The 24341-nt window shown below is 49.2% G+C and overlaps 7 protein-coding genes across 7 annotated transcripts; 3 read left to right on the forward strand and 4 right to left on the reverse strand.

Moving 5' to 3' along the window:
- Positions 1–660: 660 nt before the first annotated feature.
- Positions 661–7041, forward strand: LTR84_011021 (uncharacterized protein; the record flags this gene model as incomplete). The annotated part of the gene is made up of 1 exon (XM_064854554.1): positions 661–7041. One exon carries the CDS (start codon positions 661–663, stop codon positions 7039–7041), a length of 6381 nt encoding a protein of 2126 aa, XP_064709280.1.
- Positions 7042–7902: 861 nt separating this feature from the next.
- On the forward strand, positions 7903–8695 carry LTR84_011022 (uncharacterized protein; the record flags this gene model as incomplete). The annotated part of the gene is made up of 2 exons (XM_064854555.1): positions 7903–8161; positions 8238–8695. The coding sequence occupies 2 exons, from the start codon at positions 7903–7905 to the stop codon at positions 8693–8695; spliced, it is 717 nt and encodes a 238-aa protein (XP_064709281.1).
- Positions 8696–9948: 1253 nt separating this feature from the next.
- Positions 9949–14340, forward strand: LTR84_011023 (uncharacterized protein; the record flags this gene model as incomplete). Its single annotated transcript, XM_064854556.1, has 3 exons — positions 9949–10400; positions 10453–12376; positions 12424–14340. 3 exons carry the CDS (start codon positions 9949–9951, stop codon positions 14338–14340), a joined length of 4293 nt encoding a protein of 1430 aa, XP_064709282.1.
- Positions 14341–15552: 1212 nt separating this feature from the next.
- LTR84_011024 (uncharacterized protein) lies at positions 15553–15881 on the reverse strand (the record flags this gene model as incomplete). Its single annotated transcript, XM_064854557.1, has 2 exons — positions 15553–15719; positions 15869–15881. 2 exons carry the CDS (start codon positions 15879–15881, stop codon positions 15553–15555), a joined length of 180 nt encoding a protein of 59 aa, XP_064709283.1.
- Positions 15882–16438: 557 nt separating this feature from the next.
- On the reverse strand, positions 16439–18018 carry LTR84_011025 (uncharacterized protein; the record flags this gene model as incomplete). The annotated part of the gene is made up of 2 exons (XM_064854558.1): positions 16439–16456; positions 16510–18018. The coding sequence occupies 2 exons, from the start codon at positions 18016–18018 to the stop codon at positions 16439–16441; spliced, it is 1527 nt and encodes a 508-aa protein (XP_064709284.1).
- A 1004-nt stretch (positions 18019–19022) lies between these two features.
- On the reverse strand, positions 19023–21137 carry LTR84_011026 (uncharacterized protein; the record flags this gene model as incomplete). Its single annotated transcript, XM_064854559.1, has 3 exons — positions 19023–20006; positions 20096–20982; positions 21032–21137. The coding sequence occupies 3 exons, from the start codon at positions 21135–21137 to the stop codon at positions 19023–19025; spliced, it is 1977 nt and encodes a 658-aa protein (XP_064709285.1).
- Positions 21138–22597: 1460 nt separating this feature from the next.
- Positions 22598–23785, reverse strand: LTR84_011027 (uncharacterized protein; the record flags this gene model as incomplete). The annotated part of the gene is made up of 1 exon (XM_064854560.1): positions 22598–23785. One exon carries the CDS (start codon positions 23783–23785, stop codon positions 22598–22600), a length of 1188 nt encoding a protein of 395 aa, XP_064709286.1.
- Between the last annotated feature and the right edge of the window lie 556 nt (positions 23786–24341).

A 24341-nucleotide genomic window follows, 5' to 3' on the forward strand; every position in this document is an offset into this window, starting at 1 on the left:
TTCACTTGTGTTACCAAATGGCTTAGAACTCTCGTGACAGGGAGATCGTAGTTTTCTCATACACATAAAGACGCAACCGACAACAATTGTGATTTCATATTAATTCATGCGGCGCTTCGGCATGTATGTCCTGATATGTGACATCCATCAGATCCTCTATATGGAACATCTTTTGCCTTGTCCACATCCAAGAACTAAAAGCGGCGATAGGTGAGATTACCGATGCCGCATTGTTATATAATCAGCCGCCCGCTGTGGTACGGCGCCTCCAGGACAGTTTAATGACCACGAACATATGCAGTATATCTTGCCATCCGGAGAGCATGTGAAGTTCCGTAATATCAGCGGATTGCCTCTGGTTCTTTCCGTTTGATGCTGGACATCGACAGACTGCGCGTGCAATCACATACACACTGTTCCCAAGACTTATCTCGACGAGAAAGGAACCGTCACCCCTGCCGCCATCTTTTCCACTCACCATACAACTTGATTCATCCAGCCTGACCCTTCCCACCGGTGACTTGTCAATCTCCCAGTGTTTGCTCCCGAAATCACAGGTGATTCACACGACGAGCCGATCCTTTCCAAGTTTATTCTCCCTTGCCTCATCTCCTCCTGCAACCTCTTGCTCCAGATGCAGGAATATATGACTTCGCAACCATGACCACAAGCAACTCCAGCCTTGACCGCCAACTCCGTCAGGCTTTATGTGATCATCCAAGCAAACATGCCTATCGTTATACCAAAATTGCAGAGAATGCCCTGCTTGAAGGTCTCTTCCGCTCATTGACCAACGATAGGGACGACTATCTCCACCACCTCTTCCCTCATGGATTTCCCGACTCTTACAAATTGCAAGATGCTCAAGGATTACAAGAGAATGCGGAGTATACGGCCGATGCACGAGGTCATCCCTGTGGTCATATCTTCAAGGCCGGTGAGGCTAGCTACCATTGCAGCACTTGCACAGACGACACGACGGCTGTGCTATGTTCTCGTTGTTTCGTGTCCAGTGACCACGAAGATCATCAGTACACGATTGGTATAAGTGCAGGGAATAGCGGATGCTGTGACTGTGGCGACGATGAAGCCTGGAAAAGACCCGTCAAGTGTGCCATTCATACTGCTGGCGATGATTGGGCAACCACAGATGAAGACGTTTCTCACTTGTCACCAGACCTACAGGAGGCTATTCGCACCACTATCAGTACCGTATTCGATTACTTCTGCGATGTCATCTCATGTGCACCGGAAAACCTGCGCATGCCCAAGACAGTCGATTCAGTCACCCAAGACGAACTCCGAAGCCGTCTATTGCCTGAGCATTACGTCTCTGGTGATGAAGTAGAGTCAAATCCTGAATTCTGTTTGATTATCTGGAACGACGAGAAACATACTGTTCGTGAGGTCCAATCACAGGTAACTCGGGCTTGTCGTGCTCGTGAGAGATTCGGTCTCGAAAAGGCTGAAGAAGCAAATGACATTGGCCGCTCCGTCATCCGGCATTCTCGAAATGTCAAAGAACTCACAAGTATGGCCAAGATAATCGAGGAAATTAAAGTCACCGTCACCATCCGATCTTCTCGAGACACTTTTCGCGAACAGATGTGTGGCACCATTATTGATTGGCTAGCCGATATTGGAGGTTGTAGCATCGCTGGCGATGGTCATATCCTGCGTCGGACCATATGCGAAGAGATGCTACAACTTTGGCACATTGGAAGTCAAGCTTGGAATGCACAAGTTGGCAGAGACGACCTAGACGACCACGGCCACGAGGATGATCGAGAATTCCGGCGGAGGCATCGCCTGAGATTTTTCGATCCCATCCAGTTCGCCATGCAGCGAGCCCTTGCTGCGGAGGCCCTCGATGATGACGCTCTGAGCGACATTGACAACGACGCAGCCGAGATCGACGATGACGATGACGATGACGAGTTAGGAGATGAAGAGGGCGACCAAGAAATGAACGATTTCCAAGCCGCTGTCTTTGCAGATGCAGATGGTGTCCATGTCCTGGTCCAGCAGTCGGCTGATCAAGATGTTACTGATGATGCGGAAGAAATGGATACCGACGGCGATGTCGATGCCGATTTTCTCGATGTTGCCGAGCGAATGGACACTGACGACAGGGTGTCTCCGCCACCGCCTCCACTCCCTCCGCTGCCAACGACAACTCCCAACATAATAGGCCCTGATGAGAGCGCGAATTATCTAAACATCCCCCGCACACCAGCTGCCAGTGCACGTACGACCGGTATTCATACAGCACCACCAAATCACTGGCTAGTATTGCCACCAAACCAGCAGAGTCCAAGCCACAAGCACCCTGTATACGAAGACTTATCAAAGAACATAAGAGTCGACTCCATGATCCTGTTTGACCTTCGGCTGTGGAAACTTGCAAGAACGAATTTACGAGACCTGTTCATAAGCACCTTGGTCAACATTCCACAATTCAAGCGTATCCTCGGCCTCCGCTTCTCTGGACTTTACACAACCCTAGCACAGCTATATCTTGTCGCCGACCGGGAACCTGATCACTCCATCATCAACCTGTCGCTTCAACTTCTCACTACGCCTTCAATCACCGAAGAAGTAATAGTTCGAGGGAATTTCTTGACAAATTTGATGGCCATACTCTATACGTTTCTGACTACGAGGCAGGTTGGCTTTCCCAAAGATCTCGATCCAGGAGCCACACTTGGCTTTGATGCCGGGTCGGTTGCCAATCGACGTCTCTATCATTTCTTCTCTGATCTCCGGTATTTCCTTGCTTCCAGCTTTGTTCAATCCAAAGCACGAACCGAGCCACAATACCTATTTCAATTTCTAGACCTAGCCAAATTGTCACAGGGCATCTGTCCGAACGTCAGGGCCGTAGGTGAACATGTCGAATATGAGACCGACGCATGGATAAGTGCCTCTTTACTAACTCGAGACATCAACAAGCTCTGCAGGCAATTTGCTGAGGCGTACCATGTATCAAAAGACAGTAGTCCTTCAGCTGTGCAGGCTACATGTGAGGCTATCTCGCATGCTGCTGGGATCGCCATCATCAACTCTGCAGGACTTGAGCGCAAACGCTTTGATCAAGCTGAAATCAAAGAATCAGTGCGTTTCCACACGATCGGTCCATTTGGCGATGCACCCACAGGTTCTGGCTTCTCTGTGGTGGATTTCGCTCCAGAGAAAGGTTCCTTGAGTTTTCATCATCCTTTGCACTACACGCTGTCTTGGCTTCTTGAGTGCGGAAAACATACACGAGAATCAATCTCAGCTTTGAGAGACGCTGCACAAACCTTTCTCACACATCTACATGAAAGTCAACTCTCGGCTAGGGACATGGGTATCAAACAAAACCTGAACTCAGTCGATGATGCACTCCTGGCCATGTTCGATTTTCCATTGCGTGTATGTGCCTGGCTCGCGCAGATGAGAGCCAATTTGTGGGTACGCAATGGAATGAGTCTGCGACATCAGATGGTCCAATACAAAAGTGTCGCTCATCGAGACGTTGGACATCACCGAGATTTGTTCCTTCTCCAGGCAGCTTTGGTAACATGCGATCCCGCTCGTGTTCTAGCCTCGATGATAGATCGTTTCGGCCTCACCTCCTGGATGCGTGCTGGATTTCCTGCCCTCGAAATCTGCGAAGACAGCCAGATGTTGGATTTAGCTGAAGATTTCGTTTATCTATTGATCAACCTGCTCTCAGACCGCGATGCACTAATTTCAGATCGAGATGATGTTGAGTCCCAGTTGTTGGCTGTCCGGAAAGATATCGCACATACTCTATGCTTCAAACCGCTGTCGTATTCTGACCTATGTGCTCGTCTTACGGAGAAAGCGCAAGATCACGAAAAATTACATGATGTCCTGGAGCAGATGACAAAATACAAGCCCCCGGAAGGGCTTCACGATTCGGGTCTTTTCGAGCTGAAGGAAGAGTACTTGCAGGAGCTCGATCCTTACAATTCTCACTTCACCAAAAACCAGCGGGATGAGGCCGAAAATATTTACAAGAAGTGGAGATCCAAGAAGTCGAACAAATCACCCGACGACATCGTACTGGAACCGAAATTACATCCAATTCGCTGCGAAGCCTACGCGGGTCTTTGTAACGTTGTAGGCACAACTCTCTTTGCCGAGATCATTCACAAGATTCTAATTTATGTTGCTCATGACCACAAACAAAAGACTGGTGTCTCACCTACGCGAGTGGAGGCATTTCTCCATATCGTTCTGCAGCTCACTTTGATTGCTACTCTGGAAGATGGGCCGCCAACTGAGGACGATGAGTCCAGCCTCTCATTCGTTGGTAATGCCGTTAACCTGAAATTGCCGACCACCAGTGGCGCGGATTCGACAATTGTCGTCGTGTTGCACGAAATCTGGCAGATGGACGAGTACAGTTCTTGCAGAAGCAAGATCAGGCATATTGTGCGGCTTCTCGGACAAAAGCGGCCACATCAATTTATTGAAGCCACCACGCATTTAGATTTCCCGTCTGGCAGGTTTGACACAGCTTCGCCAGCCATTCTTGAAAGTGAATTGGAAGCAAAGAAAAAACAAGCCATGGAAAGAAATTCACGTGTTATGGCACAATTTGAACAACAACGGCAAAGTTTTATGGACAAACAAGGCGTGCTGGATTGGGGAGACGATGATCTGGATTCTCCTGAGGATGAACTTCCCAAATCAACAGAGACTCGTCATTGGAAGTATCCATCCGGTCTCTGCATCCAGTGCCGTGAGGACACTTCGGATAATCGTCTCTATGGCACCTTTGCTATGATTAGTGATGCACACATTCTCCGACAAACAGATGAAACCGATGAGGACTTCGTGGGCGAAGTACTTTCGGTCCCGGATAGTCTTGATCGTTCTATTGAAAACGTACGGCCCTTTGGTGTTTCTGGTGCAAACCACGTCAAAATCAAACGCTTGACGGCGAATGGTCAGGAAGAGACCGTTGACCACCAGGAGCTAGGCAAGGGCTGGCCCAAGGGTCATACTCTTCATGGACCAACCTCAACCAGTTGTGGCCATATCATGCATTTCACCTGCTTTGAAAATTACTTTCAATCGGTTACCAGGAGACATTCTCAGCAGGTGGCAAGAAATCATCCGGAAAGAACTGTGATGAAAGAATTTGTTTGTCCTTTGTGTAAAGCTCTTGCCAATACGTTCTTACCGATTGTCTGGAAGCATTCACAGCAGTCATATCCTGGATCTCTGGCTGTATCACATGACTTCGAATCATTCATAGGAGAACGCTTAGATGAATTCGTCAGGCCCAAAACAGAGATAGACGACAAAGCCTTTCGGGAGGCTCTACTTGAAATGCAGGCAACATCTCTGACATCTTTGTCAAATGGCTTATTGGCAGACATGTTGGGCCAATTGCAAGCAGGAGATCTGACCCTGAGTGCTGCTGGCTCTGCATACTCGGAACTGACCCATATCTACGGTCGTCTTCGGGATTCTCTAGTTATTGTGTCGCGTACACAGCCCCCTTCAGAAGGATCAACATTGAGAAAGCAAGCACCGTTTGAGCTATTAGTTGATACGTTCGCAAATACGGTCGCTTCCATTGAAATCGGTCATCGTGGCCGCGAAGCAGAGTTCGGCACATCTCTGCTGACCAGTATCCCTCAGCAAACATTGAGTCATCTCCAGATACTTTCCTCAAATTTGCGAGTATACTCAGCTGTAGGCATACCAAGTGTCCGAGGTCAGCCAGTGGAAGATGAAAAGAAAGAATTCTGTGGACGACTAGAACACCAGCTGGCGGGGACAGCACGCAGACTTGGCGTTCCGTCCATCCTTACCATGGATGCCTTTCAGTTTCTTGTTCAGGCCACCATGATCCTGGGCCCAATCCGTCAACTGGAGCTACGCCACGTTCTACAGTGCTCCTTGATTATCGAGCTTTTGCGAGTTGTCCTGACATTCACGTTGAACCCCACCGCTCTGGGGAAAGCCAGTGAGAGATTAAACTTGAACAACGGCAGGAATCTATCCCAGAATGTGGGGCCGACAGAGATTCATGCTATCAAAAGTTTGGCACTATGGCTGGCTAATTCACTACGGGAACACGATGCCTCTATGTCGCAAACGACTTTCCAGGACTTCCAGGAAGCCGTGTCCAGTATGAATTCTGACCATGCCAGTGACCTGTACAAGCTCTGCAAAAGCTACAGTCTTGTCTTCCTACGCAAGTGTGCAATTTCCTTCCATGTTGCACACGGTATCGATTTTCCAAATACTGCGGGCTCCGAGGCTGGCCTCCCGGAACTCGATCGTCTTGTGCATTTGTTTCAATTACCAAGCATTACAGAAATATTGACCTCATTTGACGAGTATTCGGGCAACACCGTCATTAGAGCACGTGCCTCGTTATGGCTGGCGGATTCAAAACATTCCATGACTGGTGTGCCACTTCCAAAAGGCAACAGGCTAGGCATCAAACTATTGCATCCGGCGCCACTCGAGCTGATTGGGCTTCCAAAGTTTTTCGATGTCCTCATGGAAGAGTCTCACAATTGGAAATGCCCTACGACTGGGAAGGAAGTATCTGATCCGGCACTCTGTCTTTTTTGTGGCGAAATCTTTTGCTCTCAAACAGTATGCTGTCTTACAAAAGAGATGCGTGGAGGTTGCAATGCCCACGTTGAGAAGTGCTCAAGTCCGATCGGGATGTTTCTTTTCGTTCGCAAATGTCATGTTGCACTTTTACATGTTGTCAAGGATCCCCGAGCCGCTGAACAAGACCGTGACAGGGCGAATCGTGGTCTTCACACACCAACGACAACATCACTCACTCTCAGTCATGGCTCATTCTTCCCCGCGCCATACCTGACGAAACATGGGGAAACCGATTCTGGGCTTAGATCAAAACACCAATTGATGTTGAACCAAAAGCGATACGATAAACTCTTGAGAGATACTTGGTTGATGATAAATGGAAGCGTTTGGAGTACCATTGCAAGGAAATTGGAAAGCGAGGTCAACGCAGGTGGATGGGAGACATTATAAAACCACTGATTACTTTTTTGTTCTATCATGAGCATGATGAGCCATGACGTACATGTCCGAAGGACTTGGTGAATACGTGCTGTTTGTATCAATCATCATCACCGGCGGAACGAGTCATGCATAGCTAGAGGTCATGTTGCGCATGACAACCACTGGCGCAGATTTACATAGTGTAATACCAACGACAGGATAGGTAGCTTAGATGAGACTGTATCAATGAGCATAGACATTTCTGAAATGGTTGGACACCGGTATCTCGATTCACAACCCACATGCTAGCGCCCACCAACCTGCAAGATTTGCGTGGCGAGTACAAGGCTCGGGCTTGGCATCAGCGGGATGACTCTTCTGATTCGCCCGCCCGGCGCCTATTCTGGACATCACACTGTGTTTCACGTTTCTCTGCCCGTTTCACATCCCGCCCTTGCTTCCAATGGTAGCACCTTTCCCTGCTGTGCAAGACTGCCTGGCCGTTCTGGGACCACGCTTTTCGGGCATTGCTCGTCGGTGGCAGTGCTGCGTGGGCGCGAGCGTTGGGATGAAAGCGCTGCGATGTGAGTGTTTTCTTGTGCAGCTGCGGTTGGTAATCGAACATGCGGATTCATGACTTAAGGTGAGTGATGGCCTGCTTGTTTTGATGAGTGTGTGTTCTCTTTCGGCATATTCCATATTCCATATTCGTATACATATACCTCTACACGGCATAAGCATCATATTGACGTGCACTGGTCTGCTCCTTTGCCGTCTACAAGTGAAGTGTTACTACAGTTGTGCTTTGCACATTTACCCACGAGTCATTGGAGTTCCATAACGACAGTGTCAACTTTCCCCCCAAACGAAATCTCGCCCAGCCCAGTCGTGATGACTATCAATCCGGCTCGATCGCTGAGCCAACATCTCCTGCTGTGCCTCAGTCTCAGCTACCTACACTTCTCGGGCGTCCTCGCGCAGTCTGGTGATGGCGGCGCCGCGCAGGGTGTCCAGCCAGGTAGTCTAGGCTCTGATTCATCGGACTCGGAGAGCGCAGCGTCTGCTGGCCCAGACACTGGCTCGGCGAATCTCAGCCATGGTGCAGTCATCGCCATTGCTGTAGTGGTCAGCCTTGTCGTCGTGCTCGGCAGTAAGTACTTTTTCATGTCTCTTCCTTCAATGCGGGGGTCAATGCTATCGTTGCTGACTTCACTCCCCTGCTGCAGCGACCACGGCGGTTCTATTCTTCCTCGCGAAGAAGCGACAGTGGAAGATCAAGGAGGGTCTTCGTCGATCGGCGCGCAGAGTGACGAGCGCGGTCAAAGCGGTAGCCACGCCGCTGACGCCGAAGAAAATGACATTCTCGCCGATCGAGAAGCGACTGCACGATGAGGAGACCACCGATCGATTGAAGAAGGCGAATGCCGAGCATGCGCGAGAGACGGCCAAGATCCAGAAGCAGCAGCAGCAACAGGCCAAACGGAAGGTTCAAGATGTCGAGAAGGGTGTCCCAGTGGTGGCTGTTGATGTCCAGGATGATAGAGCATTAAACGGAGAGAGGAATCCCCTGCCCCGGAGAGAGAGTAAATCCAGGCCGCGCCCGCCGAATGTGAAGATCCCGTCGTCGGCTTTTGAGATGGATAGTCCCAAGACGCCGGTATGGAAGAAGGTGTTTGGCCGGTGAGGGTGATGAGATGGTGGTGCTGGGGTTTCAGCGGATGCGATGATGACTTGTACTATATTTATTTTCGCCGGTTTAAATAATGGAGAACTGGGACAGATACCATTGCACCTGGAGGTGTCATGGTGGTCTTCCAGTGTGATTTTTTTCTTTCCGGAACCATCTGATCGGCAACATGAGATGCTACTGCTGAATTGGCTATGAATGCAGGAATATGATGTGATGAGCACACGGTTTGTTTTCCCTCATATTCCCCCTTTGGTTTGGTACCGCCCTATAAAAGACACGAGTGAATACAATATTTATCATGGAACATTGAATACCAAGATCTGCTTATGCTATTGTTATGATTGGTGCTACGAGCCCATTGCACGCACAAAACTGAAAGGGGATGTATGCAAATGTCAGGGCATGGCCATCCCTAAGGCAGGAGAATGCCTGTTTCATTATCGAGAGCGCTTCTGCTAGTACATAAGCTGCCTTTAAGATGCTGAGGATCTCTGTCTCACCGCGCCATATCTCATTTCCCTTTACGCGGAGAGTTAGGGTCTGCCATCATCATCTGCTATGACAAAATGCCCACAGGATTCGACGCTGCCCTTGTAAATGGCCCCTTCATGACCCCCCTTACCCGCCAAGTCCGGCCTACCAGGCAAGAAAATCAAACCTCACCAACTACAGTATTTTCTACATCCATCTCATCACTTATCGACTCTGTGGCATCTCGAGTATAGTACGCCTATCTGTAGTTCATTGACAACGACGCTCTTTCAGAATACTTCAACTCTGGGTCGAGCCTCAATGGGTCACATTGAATAAAGCTACCAACATAGCTTCGACGGCGTAGGGAATGTATGGTCCATGTCTCAGATTCAGGTCGGTGGACGCCCAAGGTCCAGTCCTCAGAGATGTCATCCGACCGACCGAAAAAGACAGGTCAGCCTCAACACGCACTGCACTGGCGGAAGGTGCGAAGATGGGAGCTGTCGTGACCTTCCCGATCCCTCCTGCTTTTTTTTTTGGCCCAGAGATCCCAATCAGTGATGGAAGGAGCTCTCAACGCTTCGACTGGCAACCACTGCAGTTCTTTCTCTCTTATTTGGATCCTTTTCTCCTAACCCTGGCATGGTCACTCATTTCAGTCCTGGGATCGTGCCACGTTCGTTGTTGACGCGTCTTTGTCATTACATGATCTCTGCACTTACCCGTCCCTTTTCCCTCATTTCACTTTGCAATTGCTTCAAATTTACCTCGTCATGGGCACCGCGTCAAACCCAGGGTGCAGAAGTCACACACATCATCTCAACAATGAACCAAGTAGTACTTCGTCCCCTGATGCTCGGTTTCTCGTTGCAGGGGTTCAGAACACAGATTTTGAACCCATCGTGATCGATGATAACGAAAGTCCGAGCCCTGAGTCTGCCAATGCCTCTCTCGACACCTGGGATGAAAGTCCTACGACTAAAGGCCTTCTCATGCACAAGCCTTCTACAGCCATCCTGAACCGAGTACCAGTCACCACAAGTCAACTGTTCCATCGGCCCATCAGTGCCGGAACATTGCACCAACCAACCATGTTCTGTTTTAAGCCGGCAAATATGCCAAAACCATTCCAGTTGGCACGGCAGAACACGAAGGCTGTCCATCATGTCGAGACAACGCAGACAGCAGCTGAAAATGAGCAAGATACAATCCTACCTCCGGAAGAGTAAAATTCTCCCTGCCTGCTGCATTTTAGCAAATACTAATTCCCTGCCTAGAGTACCTACGAGACAAAAAGAGGAAAGAATGGATCATACAAATGCGGGAGATCTTGAGCCTCAGTCCTCCTGGGAGGACGATGTTCCACCACTAGAACAAACTGCAATTTCTTTCGAATCTGCTTCAAAAACACGACAAGGTGATGTTAATGAGCCTCTTAGCCACTCGTCACCAAGTCGTTCGTCCTGCGGAACCGTTGAGCACTCGAATGATGTGACGAAATCTCATACGAACTCGGAACAGCATTCACCCTCGACACCATTGCACAATCATCCGCAAGAAGTCGCTGGCGGTCATGAAAATACAGATCTCGTGCCAATGGACAGTGAATCTGCCCATTCTCGACACACAAATCACTTGAACTTCACTACTGATGAATTTTCTGCTTCTCACGAGTATGTTGAGTCTTGTAAAATCAAATCAAGTCCTCTTAGGGCTACAGCGATGGAGAAGCAACACGCTCGATCTCACTCCAATAGCCCCGTGGACGCATTGAGAGTCATCAAGACGCCAAAGAATCCCCGCATCCGATCAGTGGTACCGCGCTTCTCAGAAAGCCCTGGTAACGCTTTGAATGCGAACGCCAATCGGGCTCCCACTGAAGAGGACTTACTTTATCTTCTCATGTCTCGCACGAGGGAGACAGCAAAGTCTATGAGAAGACTTGAACTACTCGAGCACGAAAATGAGGAGCTATGCGAAGCAAAAATTGTCTCAGAAGCAAAGCTTGGGCAGGTTGAAAATGACCATCGCATCCTCATGGCCAAGCAAGACATAATGAATCAATGCCTTGAGACTTTCAAAGAAAAATATCACAAATTGAAGAACTGGGCCCTTGAAGCCAACAAAGACTGTGAGCTACTACAAAACCAGTCGATCAACCTCCGACAAACCGTGTCAGAGCTCCACAAAGAGAGAGATATCTTACGGGCAAGCCTGGAAAGTCTTAGTACCAACCATGGCGAGCTTGTCCATCAGATGGATAACATGCGAGTGCTCATCGGAGATGTGAAGCAAATGGCAGCACACGAATCTACCAATGCCACTCGAAAGGATGCTCTGCTCCGAATCAACAAGGAGTGCCTCAAAAAGGAACAAGCTAGATGCGAGAAACTGGAAGCCCACATTGCTCAAATCGAGCGACATAGAACCCGGCAGGATCAGAGATTGCATGGTTATCATGATGAACAGAATCAGTCTCTGCGAGAAGTGCTAGGCGAGTTGAAGAATCTGACGGCCAGTGATACAGAATCACAGTCGAAATCAAGAGAGATTCAAGAAAGCGTTCTAGCTTGCAAGTCACTGATGCAAGAACAGCCAAAGTTCGACTTGGAAATATCTCAAATCAAAGATCATTTCGAAACCATCAACCAATCAGTCAACTTGCACTGCTCATCATCCGTTGAGACCTTGAAAGGGGAAATCGAGAATCTGGGCAGGGTATTTGAATCCCAATCAACAATCAACAATCAACAAAATTTGCAAGCTGTTCAAGATTGCAATGTTCAATTAGTCAAAGCCAAGGAGCAAGTTGCACAGCTTCTGCAGGCGAAAGAACAGTCCAAGACCATTACAGACTTGCTGCGTAGTGGCAAGGAGGTGGCTGAGAGTCGTGAAGCATATTTGAAGGCCAATACTGAAAAACTGATTGAAGCCCTCACTGATGGCAGAGGTAGCAATCAAGAATACCTTGATCAAATGAAGTCCGCCAACGAAGCTCTGCTCACTAAATTCCAAGCTGCAAGCTCGCAGGCTGCAGAATTCAAGGGACAAATTGATGAAAAAGCCAGACAGGTCAAGCTTCTTGGAGTTCAAATTGGTGACCTTCGGAAAGAGAAAGACGGAATTGTGTTACAGCTCCAGACTTCCGTGCAAGAGCGCCTTCTTCTTGAGGAGAGAATCAAGGTAGAAATGGACAAGAAGGTACGCACAATGATCGATCTTGTGGTGCAGAAGCTGACTACTCTTAGACGAGCGAATCTGAAAATCAAATTCGTGGTTTGCAAGGAGACTTGAACCAGCAAATTCAACTTCGCCAAAACAGTGAGAGACAGTCAAAGGAATTGAATGAGAATCTCTTAAGACTTCAGGAAGAGCTCAAATCATCCCAAAGCCAATCGATTCAGTCTGCTTTTGAAAAAGACGAACAAGCAAAGCGATTGGTCCTGCTGCAGGGCGAGCTAAAGAAGGCTCAAGAGAATGCCCATTTGTTCGACCAAATGCAGCGGGATCTTGCTGTTAAGTCAGCTGAGATAATTGGCTTGCTGGAGAGTCAAGCCAAGTACGAGCAGATCAAGCAGGAGCTTTTGCTACAACGAGATACAATTCAGCAGAAAACTCGCGAGGCAGGCTTCCTTTTGTCAGAGATTGAAGACTTACGCCATAAGTCAATTAGCCTGGAGCAAAAGTCTCGAGACCGAGAGAGCTTAGTCCAGAGCAACGTCCGCCTAGAAAAGGGAATCCATAATTTGGATAAGAGACTTGCTGGCATGCAAGCCATGAGCGAGCAGCTAGAAGCTCGAAAACATCAACTTGAACAATCACAATCTGCACTTGATCAGGCACGAAAAGATCTACGTCGGATGCAAGAACTTGAGGAGAGCAACAAAGAGCTCACACAGAAGTTTGACCTGGCCAACTCGGAGCTAACCATCGCAAACGAAAAGAATGAGAAGTTCAATGCACTCGAGAAATCACTTGCTCAAAAGGAGGAGACGATCGCCAGAATTGAAACCGAACTACAGAATCAAGCTTCGCTTTCTGCAGAGCTTGTCAACACCAAGCAAGACTTGACATCGAAACAGAATGAGCTGTCAAGACTCGAGACACGCGTCCAGACTCTGGAGACCGAACGGGTGAACATGGGCCCACCTCGACCTGTCCGAATAGCAGCAAACCGATCTATTCAGGGTGGGTATCCACTTCGAAGTCCTCTTCGACCTGAGATACATCGTCATGGCGCCGAGATGGATCCCATCCAGGCAACCGGTCTCATTGATACAGACACTGCAATACCCTCTGCCGGCTCTCCCGATATGGCAAGCACGCAAAGTGTCATTGCTGACACTCAACCAGAGATCCCAGAGACACTCCAAGACGTTCCGCATTCTTTTCAGAGTCCACTTCAGAATCTTGAGATGCTGGGCTTACAGGAAGCTGGAGACACTTCTTCTCTGACTGATCTAGCGGATCCATTTGATGGGGATGAATTGCTCGAGAACGAGGGGAACTCTGACCTAGAAGGGCCTGATACCTCCCTCATCCCTCCCCGCAATCTGCCAGCTAGTCCATCAAGGTCTGCTGCTGAACGACCGCCGTCAAGTTCTTATGGGTCCGTGAATGAACACATGCTGCTGGACTTCAACCTCAATGGGGATGCGCAATCCAGGCCAACAAGTCGAAATGATGGTTTCAACATTGACTCTGAGCATGGCGAACACCATTTTCAATCAAGACACTTAAGGAAGACTGGAGCAACTTCTAGACGACTTAGAAGTGACTCCCACACTCGAGGAAATCCAAGCACTGATTCTCCTGGTAAACGAACAGAGAATTTGAGCAACAGGGAAACGACTCCATCGATCATGCGCGAGAAACATCGGCCGAACTCAGCAGTGAAGCGCAAGATGGAGCAAAGTGAAGATTCACACTCTTCAAAACAACTCAAGCGAACGCCAGCCAATCTTGAGGTCAGCAATTCAAGCCAGCCTCAAGGTTCTTCCCAAAAGGGTGAGAAAAGTCCGCCCAAGAAAATTGTAACTTTTCGACGCAGCAGTGTTGTTGGCACCAACGCTCCTGCGCCAGGAAAGGCTCAAAAGACGTCAAAACCTGCGAGAAAAGGATCACGTCAGGAGCGATACTCGAGTCGGTTTGGAGCGGAAGCTTGAGGTATTCAAGAGGATGACTGTCAGTGGGAGGAAAGTCTAGACTGCAACACAAGAATTACATTGCATAATTCACGAATCGCAGCATCACATCTGAAGTATGATTTAGGAGTCACAGTCAAGACGTGACAAGAGATCTTTCGAACATACTCTTACTCAGTATGTCCTCTGGGTTCAACGAAAATATATGCCATCGGGGAATGTTAGGCAACTTGACGGAAGTGCGTTCATGGAAGGGGATGGCTGAGCTGGAAAAGAACTTTGGTCTTATCTGCGTATCATGTTTCAAGACGGTGGACCTATCTAGCAATAAAAGGTCGATATCATTACGAAGTAATTCACTGGGGCATCACAATTCTCCAGCTGTGTTGATGTTGATACAAATCTATTGCGTCAGAGAGATCGCTCTTGACTTTGGTATTGTTACAAAATAATAGTGTGATCTCTGGTTCTTTTGACCGTAATCAACCCATCTCTTGAGGTAGCCCGCAATAAAATATCGTGCGGAATATAGATCCTGATAGACTGCACAGTCGGTCATGCTCGAACCGTCTCAAATCTCCTATGCTCGAGCACCAACAAGCCCAATCGGTGTAATCGAATTGATTTGAGTCGAGTCGAGTCGAATTGAGTAGGGTTGTGGAAGCTCGACGTCGCATTCGTCGATACTCCCCAAATTGCTGGCTGATGGTTGTCGCCTCTGATGTCGCCGTCTTTGCATGTGTGTACTCTCTCTCTCTAGATGCTGTCAATGCATCACCTAGCTGCAATCCCTCCATCGCTCCACCCATCGGCGCTCCTCTCCCTCTCAATGTGTTCGCCCGTGGGGAGGGTCGGGCGCGAGCTTCTCCGGTGCTAGTAGAGCCTTCCTCGACTTCGCAGTCCTCTGCGTGAATAGCGGTCGGTCCGCATCCGTTCCTTTCGCTTGCCTATTCCATTGGAAGTGTCTGCGTCGAAGACTTGGCCCTCGGCGTCGAAGGGCACATTGTAGGCCAAGCTCAGAAGCAAGCCAGGCGATATGTCTCTCCGTCCCTTCCATTCTCCATCTTCCATCTCCATATATCTTCATCCCCAAGCAGGTCCCTCCGCAGGTCGTAGAAGGATGCTCCGAAACACCTCAGCATCAAGTTCATTGTGAATCGATTCGATCGGCTCGCGTCGTATCGCAGCACATCGGATCCACCTCAAGCTCATATATGTGACGAGGAAAAACCCTCAATTCTTGCCACCCCGCTTCTGCTCGAGGAACAAGACCTGCTTCTTGACGACGGGGTCGTACTTCAACATGCTCAGGGGCCGCGACGTGCGTGGCCGCACCAGCGTCCGGTAGTAGCCCGTCATGGCCATGCTGATGAGGCGCACTGCGATCGTGCGGGACTTGGCTGGTGTGGGAGAGGTGTGTTAGCTGGATTGCTGGAACGCTGTCTGGAGATTGGATTGTAGACAGACGCGGCGCAGAGACAGAGGTTTGGTTGGCGGTCGATTGGGTTGGGTTGGGTTGGAGTCTTGAGGGAAACAAAAACAAACGTACCTTTCTTCGCCATCTTCTGTTCGATGCGATTGAGGGGACAGTTGTGTCGTGCGTGTGTTGCGTGCTTGATGCGCTGCTCTACTACATGGAGTCTGGGTGAGCTCGGAGGATGCGAGTTGCAAAGAAGTTCGGTTCGGATAAATGCCAAGCCCGAAGATATTCCGGCCCTCAGAAGCCACTTCACTAGAATGAACTCGACTGTCGCGGCTCAACAAGAACAGTGTTCAGGTTCAGTGAGCCGATGCATAACAACTATGTACAGTTCACGAGTGGAAGCGGCCCCTCGGTGTTTTTTGGAACTGTCAGAAATCGATCGATACTATCTACCAGACAGCCAAAATAAGCCAGCAGTCAACGCAGCAATCCAACATAGATCCACAGCACCTCGAACAACTTCGTTCGATTGCAATGCGTTCTATGGATTTGAGTGATTTCATCATCTATCTATGCAGATGCACAAAGCCTCAGACGCGCTGCACTGATCGTTCTATTTCATAAACTCTATCCGACGCAATGCAAGAAGAGTAGCAACCCCTGGGGTCGGGGGATAAAAGATTTCCATTTTCCAGATCACTGTAGCAATGGATCCTAGGAAGTGTTAGCGAGACTCTCAGCAGTTGGAATATGAACATATGACTTACTCTGAAGTGTTTCTGGCTGTTGTTCTGCTTCTCCAGCTTGGCTTGGTATCGATTTTGTGTCCGTTGTTCTCTTTGCCGGCCTCTGATCTCCTGGGAACGAACATCTTTACGTTGTTGAGCAGTAACGCCGAGCATACCCGCCTCACTACGTCTCATAAGACTATTTCGTGGAGGAGTCGCCGGTGGTAGATCGGCATCTTCCATATCGGCATCGGAACTTCCCTCTTCGATCAATCTTTGTGCACGATCCATACGCTCCGCTGCAGTTGGGTAAGAGTGAAGGTTCTGACGGAAATACTTTCGTAGACTTCGGTGGCCAGCAATACGACCACTAGGCAAATGCATTTCATGTTCGTCGTAAAATACGGCGTTGTTGTGGTTGTGAGCATGAGAATGGAATCCATCAGCTGACTTGTGAGGTCGTGGATCTGCGTTGGAATGATGTCGGTGTAGAGGAAGTCGTTGATAGGAAGATGTCCGATCGTCGTTGGGGACTGATGCCAGATCATTGGTGTCAAGTGACGAGAAGGAGGAATCCGTCTCCCAGCCCTCATCTTCCTTTTCACCTGCCAATTTGACGCCTCCATTTTGTCTGGCTTTTGGTTCGTCTTCATCCATGACCGAGTCGTCATCGACATCAGAATAAGTGCTCGAGAAGTCGTAGAATTGCCCGACCTCGACCATCTCCTCTTCCGACTCAAAAGCGATCTTGCAGTGCCCCTTATCTCTCATGTGAGTTTGGACTGCTTCGGCATTGTTCCTCAACTTGTGGCACCACAGACACTCAAAGTTTTGTCGCACCTTGGCTTGCATATAACGTAACAGACCTTCAGGGTCGACGAGGTAAGTCTGTTCCGGTACGAACAGACCATGAATTTTAGTCATGTGTGCAACACTTAGCTTGGTGTTTGGCGAGTCGTAGTTGCAGAACAGACATCTAGAGAGGGGAACAGCGGGCACTTCCTGCTTCTCGGGTGACATTGGATGGTCCGCTCGAGGGTCAGTATCTGGAGGTGGTGCAGATGGTCTTCGTGTGATTGCAGGGACTTCTTCGATGGATGTGCCTTTCATACCCGCCACCACCTTCTCGAACTCTGCTTCCGCCTCAGGATCTCGAGGTTCTGAGTCGGCAGTGGAGCCAACGACCGAGTTGTTGTCACCGCGCGCGCTCCGTACACCTCCCAGTTCCCGGGTTTTATGTGCTTTGCTCAAGATGTGGTTTTGGTACGCATTCTCGCTATAGTATGTTTTCTGACAAATTGAGCATGTCTTTGCAAAAGCGGCTTGGGCAGCAGCAACAGTGTTGGTCTGTTGAGCGGCAAGGACTTTTTCATTGTAGTCTTCTGAAGAGACGGGAGGTAAGTCGGCTATGCGTCGCTTCAGATTGTATCGGTGCCAATCACTCCTCATATGAGTGCGCTGAGCATCGCTGTTCCGGAAGGCCACCGCACATGAGTTGCAGGTGTAAGGATGAGTTTGAGAGACGTCGGTGGGTTGTGTGGTCGCCATGGCTGGCGGTTGAAACGGTAGAAGGGCGGGGCAATGAAGTGAGAGGGAAAGCAAGAATGCAAAAGTTATGGGAAGATGAGTCGAAAACAAATGGATCTGTAAGAATAGATCCGCCTCAAACGATGGACATGAGAGAAATGGTTGTGTTTGGAAGGAGGGACGGATGGACGTTGCCTCACTGTACAGTATCGATGCCAGTGCAAAATGTGTGAGGGACTCACACTGAAAGAACAAGTCGGAAGTGGCGCCTCAACTTTAGCTTCAGGTTGTGCATTATTACTGGCAGTGGCAGTGGCAGTTTCGCCTCTTGGAATTGTGAGTCTTTAACTGACAATTACGGCCTAAAAACGGGACCGATGGAGAATTGCGATTCGACTAAAATGAAAAGTGACGTTGATTGTGGGCAACCCATGCCCGCAACCCTGCTTAAAAGCGCCGCATAAAAAGCTTCATTATTAGCCTTGTGATGCCTGAGGCCCCCACGTGCAAGGATCTACCCCTCCAACGACTATCAGAAAAGCTTGAGAGTGGGATGGTTGTTCGTCTGTATCCGTACTCCGTAGTTATGTCTGGTGGGGGGACTCGCGCGCAACGGCTCAACAAAGCATGCCATACACTAGGTCTTGTTCAGTGGAAGATTCGATGATAGATAGGTGCATACCTGTCAAAGATACGGATACCGACCGTCGAGATATCACGTTTCCCAGCCTCAAATTTGTGTTGATATCATCATAATTAACTTGACCCCTTTCATATGTCCAGTATCTATACTGTTGTGGGGTCCTCTATCGTTGACTATCTATGCGTCGCCTGATCTAACAATTTGTTGGGTATCACTCGTAAAAAATCATGTGCAATGTAAATGGAGGAGCCTCGCCAAGGTCCTCCCGTGCTGTACAAGTCGTCAAACCGTTCCTGAAAACATTCTCGAAGCCTTCCTTTGACGCCACCCAAAATTACCAACCCTATTGCTGACAAATTTAGCGTTTTCCACCTCGTTCTGCTCAGATAAGAAAAAATGCGACCAAGCCAAGCAATGCCATAGGGGGCTTAAAAGTCCGCTCTCGTGTTGCGTGGTTGGGTGCTGGTGGCGTTCCACTCATCGCAGATGTTGAAGCACCCGTCTGCGTCGAGGTAACCAGCGTTGAGTCACTTCGGGTCGTGGACCCAGAAGCGTTTGTAGACGATGTTGTAATCGATTCGGAGGAAGAAGGAGGAGTAGAACCGAGTGTGCTTTGATTGGTCCCACTTGGGCTTGTGCTTGATTCGCCAGTACCCGAGGCGCTGCTCAGAGCTGTCGTAGAAGAGGCGTTTGAGGAAATAGTTGATCCAGACCCCGAGGTCGCTGTGTTATCCGAAGATGTGGAGCCAATGCCGGTAGTTGTGGATGTGATAGGATTGTCTGATGTAGCGGTATTGCTGGCGCCATTGCTGCTTGATGATTCCAATGCGGATAGATTGGAGGATGAAGCCGTATTGCTGGCGCCATTGCTGCTTGATGATTTCGATGCAGATTCAGTGGAGGATGAAGCTGTATTGCTAGCAGCATTGCCGCTTGATGTGGATGCAGATTGAGTAGAGCCAGTAGCAAGAGTTGCAGTGCCGCTAGAACTCCCTCCTGCGATGAGCGTGGACAAAGTCGAGCCTGTGTTACTGGATCCAGAGATTTGGGTCCCACTGACAATCACTGCTGAGCTCGCGGCCAATGTAATCAGGCTCGCTGTTTGTGGTTCTACAGAGCTGATTGACACCGAACTTTCAACCGCCGGTGCTGCTGATGAAAGTTGGGTTGAAATTTCTGCTGAAGTAATAATGGTAATGGGAAATCCTTGGCCGTCATAGCTGACAGAAGCAGTCAGGGCCGCAGCATCTGTCGTCACAGTGGTGAGAAATCCTTGATTATCCCAAGAAGTGAACACTGTAAGAGCAGAAGCTGAAGCCGACCGTGACGGCGAGACTGGCGCAGATGGCGAAACCGGGGAAGATATCTGGGAAATTGTCAGTGATAATTCGAAATACAAGAGCTGCACCAGAGGAAGCACTGACCTCTCAGCCCTAAAGAAGTCGAGGCGCTTACCGCAGTCACGACTGTCGCCGTTGCTGTTCCGGTCCATGGCCAGCCTGTTCGAGTTGCAGTAACAGCATCGCTGTTGGCGTTGTTCCCAAATCCGAGAGGTGCGCTATCCGGGACTTGCGAGGTCACCGCTGGTGCAGTGCCTGCCGAGACTGGAGTGCCATTGCCCTTAGGATTCACTTGGCCACCATTGGACTGGATCGACTCCCATGTACCGCTACTCCCAGTGTAGGAATATTGCGATCCCGTAGAGTAATCCGTAACTTGAACAGACTTCACATACATGGTAAATGGGCCTGCTGAGTAGTCTGTAACACCGCCCGCCCATTCGATGGTACCCTGAGGATTGGAAGGGTCACCACCTGCCCAAGCTCCCATTTTGACATACATGGGTGTTTGTGGATATTGTCCAGCCTGTGCTTGAGCTTGGGTCATTGCTCGAACGGTATTTCCATCAATGCTCCATACAATTTGGTCGGCAGTCCAGTCGATACTGTATGTGTGAAACTGATCGTGGTTGTTTGCGGCGCCGTGAAAAGCTCCTCGATTGTAGCCAGTCGTGGTAATACCCTTTCCAAAATAGTTGCTCTGCGCTTGAGAATTGTCTCCTCCCAACCATTCCCAGTCAATCTCGTCGAGGCAGTCTGATTGTAGGATTGCGGCACTGACGATTCCAGTTCCCGGTGCTGCTTTCACAACAAAGTCGACATGGCCAAACATGATATACCAATTGGATGAGAGGGAGGGAGAGTCGCCAGATCTTGACACGGTGAAGGCTGCGCCATTGGAATCGTAGGTCGGGCCACCAGAGGCGGTGAATTCGCTCGAAGAACCGGATGTAAAGTCAACGGCAACGCTTCGGCCAAGTGCAGGATTTGGTGAACATCCACCTGCAGAACTGTTAGCGGGAGACTTAGAATGCTGAGAGTGAAGACTTACCTTGTGTGAGAGGGTTACATGAACTCCACGTCTGTGTTGCAGCAGGGGCCAGTAACGATGCAATGGCCAGTGCGGAGAGCATTGACTGGGAAAATGTGGTAGACATATTGTACAAGTGGTATATGCAGCGCTAGAAAATGCAGCAAGGAAGAATTGCAAGCAATGCTAAACCAGAAAGACAATTTGATGAAATATAGTAGCTATGAAAGGTTTGTAGCATAGCAGTCAAGGAGGATATGTATAGTCACTACAAAGATACTGGGAAATTCACTCACAGTCATGGTAGAAGTAGGAGGCGGACTGCCTCGGTCTGAGGAGGCTGGGTAAACAACACAACGTCAGCGTCAGGGTTCGGACACATTGCCATGGCTCTGGATATCCTCAACGGGGTGAGCAACCACTTAGTGAGACACGTATGATTGGGAAGCGTCATATCAATGCGAAAAAGCCTGCTCGTTCAGCTTGGGATTGGAGCGTGGCGAAATGGCGAGGAGGTTGGTTGTTTAGGTAGTCTATCAGGCTGTTGGAAAAGGGCTTCTAGCGGTGGCTGGAGAGCCGCTAGGTCAGGATTTGCATTGGCTAGTGATACTCCACTCCTGTGCTGGTTGTCCACTCATATCCACACCCGTCTCGGCAGCGGCAAGCTTCCGAGAATTAGCTTCTTGGCAACCGTTCCATGGCCGCGGCAAGGGGTCCCTAGCCACACCCGACCAATATTTCCCATTCAATCGACCAATCCCAATTTTGTATTTTCCTTGAATCATGGTCTTTACTCGTCAGAACGTAGAATAAAGGAAGCTCAGTCCAGCTGCAGGAGGATTATTGCACAGAATTTCTTGGGCCTTCAGTACACCGCTCGTGCATACGACCGACGTTGTTCACCAATCTACAGTCTCTACGCCATTCAACACAACTTGATGAGCTTCAATCTTTTATGCAATGCAGACCAGCACATCAGTTTCCCAACCACTAGGCTGCAGCACTTGTTTTGTCATTGTTTGAGCGGCGGGGGATCGGAACGTAGTTGGGATCAGGTAGTTGTTGACGAGGTACTGGAACAACGTAGGAGATTGTGACTGCTTTTGGGAAGCCGCGGACTTTGACCTCGGTGATGACTATGGTGCAACCCCGCTTCATATGGCTCTGGACTGCGACTCAGAAAAGGTCTTTGATGTATTCATGGAGCTTTTGTTTGCTCGGGCCTGAGAAGAAGGACAAGGCTGATCTCACTCAATGGCCTGCATTCTCCTGCGTGCATGCACACCTTTGGTGATCTGCCATTCCCTTGACCTTGCACTCCGCACACCGGTACATAGGAAGCCTCCCCAGTTTTGACAATTCTTTGGGTGATTTTGCGAGACAACCGTTGTAGACATACTGAGTCGCTATTCGTACAAGGTCAAAGCAACGCTGCATATGGAAACAGACCTTAATCTGGCTGAATCCGTACCCTGACAGTAGTGGCGCTGTGAGACTCTGGCAGATGTGGCACATCAAGTCGCTGATAATCAATGCGGTGTCATTTGATCGTCTTCAACACAACTTTCGTGGTTATCGGTCAATAGCTCATTCCAGAGTCTTGCTTCCACCCTCAAACTGAGATACGTCGTACTCCTTTGGATATGTTTCGATGAGCCGTTTGAGTTCCTTCATCTGAGCTCTTGCTTCGGGTGTGATCTCTTCATACACGTCTTCAAACATGGCTCGAAGAGGAGACTTCTTAACCTTCTCTGCAGCTGAAAATTCTTGCAGCACTTGCTTACGAATTGCTGCACGTGCCTCCTTCTCTTTATCTTCATCCCAGATACCCTTGTTCTCCATCCACTTTCGTAGACGTGTGATGGGGTTGTCTCTTCTTCTCCATTCCTCCACCTCTCGTTTGGCGCGATAAGCAAAGCTGTCATCACTGGTACTGTGATGACTGACTCGGTATGTCATTGCCTCGACCAGTACTGGCCTGCACTCTCCACTCAGTGCAAGTTTTCTTGCTTCGCGCATGACTTCGCGTACAGCAAAGATGTCATTTCCATCAACACGAATGGTGTCAATTCCATAACCGAGTCCTCGGCTGGCAATGCCATCTCCTTTGTACTGTTCGATACTGGCTGTTGAGATAGCAAAGCCATTGTTGCGGCACACAAACACTATAGGACAAGATTTGGTGGCTGCCATGTTTAAGGCGGCGTGGAAGTCTCCTTCACTTGCAGCACCCTCACCAAAATAGCATGCCACGACTCTCTCCGGCGTGTTGGGGTTGATTAGACGTTGCATTTTGAGCGCATAAGCAGCACCTGAAGCTTGCGGAATTTGTGTTGCCAAAGGGCTCGATATTGTATGCACATTGAGTTTGCCGCTGCCGTAATGTACTGGCATGTTTCGCCCCTTGCCATGGTCGTCCTTGTTTGCAAATAATTGACTCATCATTTCTTTGAGAGTGAATCCTCGCTGAATCAGGACTCCCTGTTCGCGATACTGGAGAAAGCAGACATCGTCGGGAGTAAGTGCCGATGCTGATCCGACTGCCACTCCTTCTTCTCCAGCTGATACCATGTAAAAACTCGTTCGACCTTGCCTTTGAGCATCGAACATGATTAAATCCAGTACGCTGACAGTCAGCATGTTTTTGTACCAGCCAATTATCTCCTCATCAGATGCAGATTGGGGATCTCTTGTGTTGTCCACAATTTTCCCATCGGCGTCCATGATGCGATAGGTTGGTAGTGCTGTTTCTTCTGTTGGGTTCCGAAATTGCATGGAGGCAGTAAATTTACTCTTCAATGCTCCCGGAAAACTGACACTTTATCAATTGTTAGTGAAAGAGGGATCCCATCCAGACGTTGCATTGTACATACGAGTCCGAGCCGAGTTTTTGCGCGGGCCCTGAAGCCCATGTATCGCTTGCCCATCGAATTCCCGTTCGACGTACTCGAACCCCTTGTCCACCCCGACAAGAACCTACGAGAGTTCTTAACACAGTTCTGTTCTTCATATTCGTAGCTATACACGACAAAGCTCTAGTAGAGGTGAAGAGAGAAGTTTAAGATGATCCTGGAAAAGAAGGAACAGTGGGTGATCAAGTCGGACTGTCGTCAGAATAGATTTCCATAGCCCTCGGTTATCAACGGGTCAAGAACGAAAGGCTCAAAAGTGCAGGGACATACCGTAGCCGGCGGGAATGGTGCCTTCCGGCTCCCTTGAAGTGCATCTCCAAGCCTACTCCAACTGCTAAACTCCTTTGGGCTGCGAACCACGAGGCTGTATCATACGACTGATATCTTTTTTGAAAAAGTCAAGTTGCTCCTGTCTGCAA

The sequence above is a fragment of the Exophiala bonariae genome, assembly GCF_035927105.1.
Source record: "Exophiala bonariae strain CCFEE 5792 chromosome Unknown scaffold_5, whole genome shotgun sequence".
Classification (NCBI taxonomy): Eukaryota; Fungi; Ascomycota; class Eurotiomycetes; order Chaetothyriales; family Herpotrichiellaceae; genus Exophiala; species Exophiala bonariae.